The sequence below is a fragment of the Propithecus coquereli genome, unplaced genomic scaffold (genome assembly GCF_000956105.1).
Source record: "Propithecus coquereli isolate 6110/MARCELLA unplaced genomic scaffold, Pcoq_1.0 Scaffold49, whole genome shotgun sequence".
NCBI classification, from domain to species: domain Eukaryota; kingdom Metazoa; phylum Chordata; class Mammalia; order Primates; family Indriidae; genus Propithecus; species Propithecus coquereli.
In genome coordinates this window covers 3,372,420-3,379,490 of record NW_012150729.1, presented here as the reverse complement: position 1 = coordinate 3,379,490, position 7,071 = coordinate 3,372,420, and the positions used below count along the sequence as shown (strand labels likewise).

At 33.6% G+C, this 7,071-nt stretch overlaps 1 protein-coding gene across 1 annotated transcript in view; it reads right to left on the bottom strand.

Annotated features, from left to right (window-relative positions):
* Positions 1-7,071, bottom strand: part of GCA (grancalcin, EF-hand calcium binding protein) — a 41,066-nt gene that overhangs the window by 11,375 nt on the left and 22,620 nt on the right. The window contains exons 2-3 of the mRNA XM_012655817.1: positions 3,268-3,337; positions 190-233 (exon numbers count right to left, since the gene is read on the bottom strand). Coding sequence (XP_012511271.1) covers positions 190-233; positions 3,268-3,337 — 114 coding nt within the window. The remainder of the gene's footprint in view (positions 1-189; positions 234-3,267; positions 3,338-7,071) is intronic.

Genomic DNA, 7,071 nt, shown 5'->3' with positions numbered 1-7,071 from the left:
TGCAGTTAGTCAAACTCAGCATATGGATAGATTTCTGTGTAAAAATAAGAAAGTCTGGAATTCAAACAGGATCTTAAAGTACTTTCAAATACTCTAGTATCCTATGGTCATTTAAAACTAACAACTGGCTTAATATTTAGACAGCAATTACTCTATATTTTAGTATTTTCTATTTTTACTCAAGGATACATCCAACATGGCAATCATAATTCTGCAGGTTTCCAAACTGAAGGCTGTAAAACATATTCAATATTTAAATTGCAGTCTGCCCAATTTTATCTATGTGAAATTATGACAATATGTATTCTCAAAACAGAACATTTAAAAACTCCCCAAAATATACAAATCACCATAATCAACACATATTTATTGAATGTTAAGCACCCATTGTTAAAAAAAAAAATGACTAAAAGAAATTACTGCCTTCAAACTATTCACATCTAGTGAGGGGATTTAAGTAATTAAATAAGCAGTTATAGGCTAGGCATGGTGGCTCAGGCCTGTAATCCTAGCACTTTGGGAGGCCAAGGCAGGAGGATCACTTGAAGCTAGGAGTTTGAAACTAGCCTAGGAAACAAAAAAAGACCTTATCTCTACAAAAAAATTAAAAAATTAGCTGGGCATGGTGGAGCACACCTGTAGTCCTAGCTACTCAGGAGGCTGAGTTTGTACTTGCTATGAGTCAGGCAGTATGTGTTATATAATTTCACAAAAACATTCCAAGCATATGATAGTCCCGATTTTACAAATTAAGAAACCGATGCCCAGAAAGATAGTTTTCCAAGTTTATAAAGCTAATTAATAAGTGAAACCATCAAGATTGGAGCCCAATGCTCCCTTGTAAAAAAACTATCAGGGTCGGGGGTTACACGAGAAATTTCTGAAATGGTATTTCATCTTTTTAGCAAGTAAATAATATGTTTTGCTTAAAGTTATCTTGGCATACTTTCATAAGGTAGGAGAATCTGAATTGATGATAATAAATGGCAAAAATTGAATCAGCAAATACGCAGATCTTCAATCTTAGAATAGGATTGTATGTGTATAGATGAAATATTTTTGACATGAGTGGCAAGATACACTTTTCAAGAAAGTTAACAGATTTTCACTTCCTCCCCACAGCCTATTAGAATGACCAGTAAACTGATTTTTAAGGCATAAACCTTTAGAGAAATAGAAAATGAGAGAGAAAACAAAGGAACAAAATTTTGCAAGTTGAAAAGTTAAGTAACCTAAACCCAATAAAAATGGATTCCTCAACTTGTAATGAGAAAAGCAGGGAAGCAATCTAGTTATCTTGGAAAAGACTCTAAATGCCAAAGAATCAGCAGTACTTCTGAAAATGGGTATAAAAGTAGAGATAAAAACAGAAGGATTGGCTGGCTGTCTATTTAAGGAGCATTTAAAGCCCCAAATCCCCTCCCTGCCTTAATTCAGTTTGGTGGCTGCCATACCTACTTTCCCCTGCACCCCCTGCAGTAGTCTGGAATTTTACTCTCTGGAGAGGTCCATGAACTGTAGGATACCAGGCACAGTTGAGATAAGGTTATCCACTAACAACAAGGCAATTAAATGACAATTTATAAAAGATTTGACAACCCGCAGGGTCCATCTCTCTTCCTTTCTAGACAGAAGATCAACTGAAAAATCAGCCTGCAAGGAAATCCCCAAATATATTGACATATACTGACACCCAGAGTTCCACAACAAAACTGCCCAGCCAAACCATCACATTCTGAACCCTACGATCAACACCTAACCACGATCTCAGAGCTTCTAATCAGCATTTTAGTTAAATATGAGCAACAAAGGATCATCAGACAACCGAGAAAAGCACCTAACATGAAAGACAATCAAAACAAACAAAATGGGGAGAAAAACCAGTTTGGAGAAAATTAACGTTATACAGAAAGAAAAAAACTTAAAAAATATACATTAATAGTCTCAGAGAGATAAGCAGAGACATCAAATTCATAAAAATGGAACAGAAGCTCCTGGATTTTAGAAACACAGTCGTGGGAATGAAAGCTCCAATATAATGGAGTCAAGGAAATTTCCCAAAAAGTACAGAAAAAAAGAGATAGAAAAGACAGAAGAGAAAAAAACTTAGTCGAACAAAAGGCATTCCAGAGAAAGAAAAGAGAGAAAACATCACTGAAGAAAATTTCCCAGAACTAAAGCAAAGAAGTTTCCAGACTGAGCCCACTGAGTTTCCCACAGAATACAACCAGGCACTTCACTGTGAAATTTCAAAATACTAAGGAAAAAGATCTCACAAGTTTCCAGAGACAAAAAACAAACCACATACAGGCAGGAAACAGAAAGATAAAGCAATGATGAAAGATAAAAACAATGGGGCAATCCCTTTAAAATTCCATGTAAAAATTATTCGTAACCTAGAATTCTAGACCAGGCCAAATCAGTTGTGAAGGTAGAATGAAAACATTTTCAGACAGCATGAGGTCTCAAAAATTTACCTCCCATGCCCTCTTTTATTAAGAAATTGAATGATATATTTCATTAAAATAAGAAAATGAATTTTAAAAAAGAGGACAACCAGAGATGGAGCAAAAGGAGAGATCCAACCCAAGAGAGGGGAAAGACAGCTCCAGAATGATGGTGAAGGAATGCCAGTATGTCAGCTGTGCACAGAAAACAGAACATATCAGAAAGCTCCAGCATAATGAGAAAATAATACTTGACAATTATTAATTGCAGGAAAAGCAAAAGGTTAAATAAAAAGTAAAAGTAATCATACATTATCACAAGACCAGTTATGAACAGCATTTAGATAGTACAAATAAGACAAAGACTGATTTACCTAACCAAAACTACTACGTAACTACACTGGAAGGATGGGAGGGTGGGGAAGTGTTTCTGTGTAGAGTGCCTGGATAGGGGTGAGGTTAAGGTTGAAAGAAAGTTAAATCCTCACCTGCCATAGCAGGAAATCAATTGATAATCATTAAAACTGAGCATCAATAGAGATAAAAACATGCTATCTTGAAATTTGGAAGGAAATTTCAAAAGAATCAGCTAAAAAGAGATGAAAAAGTCCTCCTCTATAGTTTGTGTTGGGGGACAGCAAAGTACAACGAACAGTTATTTTCATAACAAGTTTTGCAGAATTATTTGAGTCTTTAAACTATGTGCATGTATAACTGAGATCAATTCTTTTAATATTTTAAGTATGGGGTCAAAAAGGTTAGAAAATGAATTTCCTACTCCAATTTCAACAAGAGGCAAAAAAAAAAAAAAAAAACTCACGAGAGTAAGTTTCACTAATTCCAGACTGCGTCAAACATCTCTGAAGTTCTTCAGCATCCACTTCACCATCCTGTTTAACAATAATTATAACCTGATTTAATGTTCAGTTGTATAAAAGCATATTAAAATGTTAATTGACTGTTCTAGGCCAATCAAGAAATATGCATTCTTTAAAACATTACTCTGTAATCAACTACAAAATTCTAGAGATAACTTATTGACAACAAAGGTGTATTACTAAGCATCATACAACATAAATAATTTCTTCTACTTATGAAAAATAGCACAATCATCCTGTTCTATAATAATTCAAAATAATATCTTGTAAGAGTCACTGTACCTCTACTTAAAATAGAAAAATGCCTAAAATGTGTTCAGAAAAGTCTCAAAAACTTCCCTATTCATGCCAGTTTCGGAGATTATAAGAATATTGAAGCATTAACTGGAAGGGGAAGATATCTTCTCCCCACCCCGTTACTCCAGCAATATTTTAGAATACCCCTATATTTTGTTGCTATTCTTCTACTTATTGCCCAAACATTCTTGTTTGAACTTAATATGGAAATAAAATTTTTTTAATGCAAACAAGAAATCACAATAGAAATGAAATAGGTTGAACATTCTCATTTCAGTACCACATCCCGTTTTCTACAAAAACATGAAGTAATTCACTTGGAAACCACCACATTCATGGCACAAATACAAAACAGCAGCTATAAGGAAGTGTCAAGGAGGCAAATTTAAAACATATTCTTCATAAGAAACCCAAGGAAAAAAACTTGTACAAACTACTTCAAGAAATATTATAAACACTCATATTCTAACGAATCTTTGGCAAGGAACCCCTTAGAAAAACTGCAGTGGTTCCAACAGGAATTAAAAAAATACTGAGAAGCATTCTTCTCAATGGACGATCCATATAGTATTCCCTACCCGAAAGTGCCTAAGTGCTCCTTTCTCTGTCATGTATATTTTTGACATCTTGCTTACTAAATTTTAAATTCTGTAGTCAGAAAATCATACTTTAAAAAAATTAGCCATATTTTTAGATTGGGGGATAGGTTAAACATTTTTTTCTCAAATTACAAAGACTTTAGAGGGATTTTTTAGCATGTTTTATTTAACCAACAATTACCTACCTCCCTATTATAAGTCCTAAAGCAAGTGTTTCAAACCATTATTATATATCACAACTTGTTTAAAAACTATGAATACACTTCTAACAAGTCCCAAGCAGAAATCAATAGTAAAACACCTTATCAGTAAGTCTGATAGCTGCCACTGTCAATATCCACCTCAGTGAAATGATGAACACAAATGTCAGATGTTGTCAGACTAGATTTTAAAAGATATCTTTTACAAATTATTAAAACAGAAGCAAAGGTATGGAATGATTTTTTTCTCTTTTTAATTTAAAAAATACCTTCTAGTGCACTGAGGGTAACATGTTTATAAATTTTTTTTCCTGAACTCTTAAGTGGAAAAATGGTATTCTATCTGAAGATTAAATTAATAAGAATTACTAAGCTTCATCTTTTTATTCTCATTTATAAAAATAATGCACTGTGTACAACAGCCTCAAACTTAAAACTCTCTAGAAAAGAGAAATTTGAATTTACTAAAACTAGACCAATCCCATTAAAATGAAGGGAAATCAATCATGCATGGTCTGATGATATTTTCTGCTCAAGTATAAGCTTATTCTGTAACATTTCATACAAAAATACACTTAGCCCACAGAGAACATTTCTCTAAATTCTACACTTCCAGAAAGACACAGAAAAAGAAACCTTGAAGGATACAAAGACTTTTTTGTAGAGAAAGAACAAAGTTTATAGAGAAAGCAAACTGAAAAAATTGCTAGCTCAAAAGATACACAGAAAAAGTCATTATAAATTTGAGTAAAAGACTATAAGAATTATTCTATCATCTTCCCTAACTTTTTTCGAGTGGAATAGAAACTAAGAAACACATCTTACATTTCCTCTTCCACAAAACGAAACAGAACTTTAAACTCCATGTGTCAAATTTCTATCTGCTCATTTATCTGCAATGGCCCATGCCTCCTTTACGGCTGCTCTGCATGGATACAGGTGGATGACAGTTTGCTTACATGTCTTGCACTTCAGAAGTAAATGTGTATTCTTCCTATGAAAAACTAAGTTTATTATTTTATCAGAGTTGAGAATTAAATGCTATAAAACTATAAAACTCAGGAAATTTTTCATGAAACTCCACAAAAGGTCCCAGAGCAGTTTAAGTGTTGATCTTTTATAAATCCTTCATCTTTTGAAACTTTTATGATAGATATGTCAAGTCATGGAAATATAAAATCTTCTCTCTCAAGTTACTATACTAAATACTTGAGTTTACCTTCTAAAAACAAGCAGACTAAAATATGATAAGCAAACTGGTCCATATTTTAATATACTACAAATATAAAATGGTCACAGAAGCTGAATGGGCTTCACAGACTTAAGTAGGGTTGATATCATGGTGAGGCAAATGAGGTGAGTGATGCCAGCACAGGGTCACATTCTTTATTTAAAAATTGAATATATTGGTCATCATTGATTTTTTGGTATTAATTTTGATTTTTCAAAATATCATATTAAAGCATTACTTATCTCAGTGATTACTGAGTTCTTAAAAATCATCTTAAATTTTGCATCCAAGGCAAGTCTCCCATTTGCCTTATTCCAGCCTGACCTTAAGTGACTTAGCAATACGACAGTACTTACAGATTATGCTAAGAGTTTAGGTTAGTGGATCTTCAATGGCAACTAAGAAGGAAAATAATTATAAAAGACAGACATATTTATTTCTCTAAATATATCTGAAGCCCATTTAGCTTTACAAAAACCATTTCTATTTTTACTGAATAAAAATATGTGAAGCTAAATTATATGTATGAAATTCCAACATGACAGTGTATTTGGGTACATTATGTAAAAGCAAAAACTAGGAAGTAGAGGGAGAGCAGATCTGAAGTAGGGGCAAGAAATTGCTTTTGAGGACTTCACATGACATTGGGATGTGTCTCATTGCTTGAATCCAGGAAGTGGAATGGGGCTCTGTACTTACCAAAGGAAGGAAAATCAAACCAAATGAAACTAACAAAATATACTGCTAACTTCTGCCTGAAGATAACACTTCTGAGAAGCAGAAAGCTTAGAAAGCAGAACTAGAATGTTAAACTAAGTTGCTCCTCACTTGCTGATGGGATCTGCAGTATCGACACTGGGCAGAAGCCCTGAGCTACCATGAACTCTCCTGAACACAATCCAGGTGGGACTGATCACAAAACCGCTAGTTAGTGAAAGGTGACTTGGGGAGAGGGAGAGATGGCATGGAAGGGAACAGAAAGAGGGAAGGAGAAAATAAACAAAAACTTCACTTAAAATAACTTTATAAACCAAAATTCCAAAATATATGGAGAAATCTAAAAGAAATCTTCAAAAAGCAGCCAACAAAAATCAACGATTTTAGAACAAATTCATACAAGAAAAAATTATTTCTATAGAGGAGTCATTAAAACAGGTATGTTAAGAAAATGTAGAGTGATAAATGAACAAATAACATCCACTCAGGAAGAATAAGAAATTCACTGATTTAATATTTACTGACCAGCCTTCTACATGCAAATACCATTCATTAGATGCACTAGGTATCAAACAGTGTGCAAAACAAAATCCTTGCTTTTACAGACCTTCCATTTTAGTAGTGGAAGAGTGATAATACAGAAAAAGTTACATTAGATGGTAAGGAAAAAAAATAACAGCAGGGTAAAGGTGATAGAGTGTG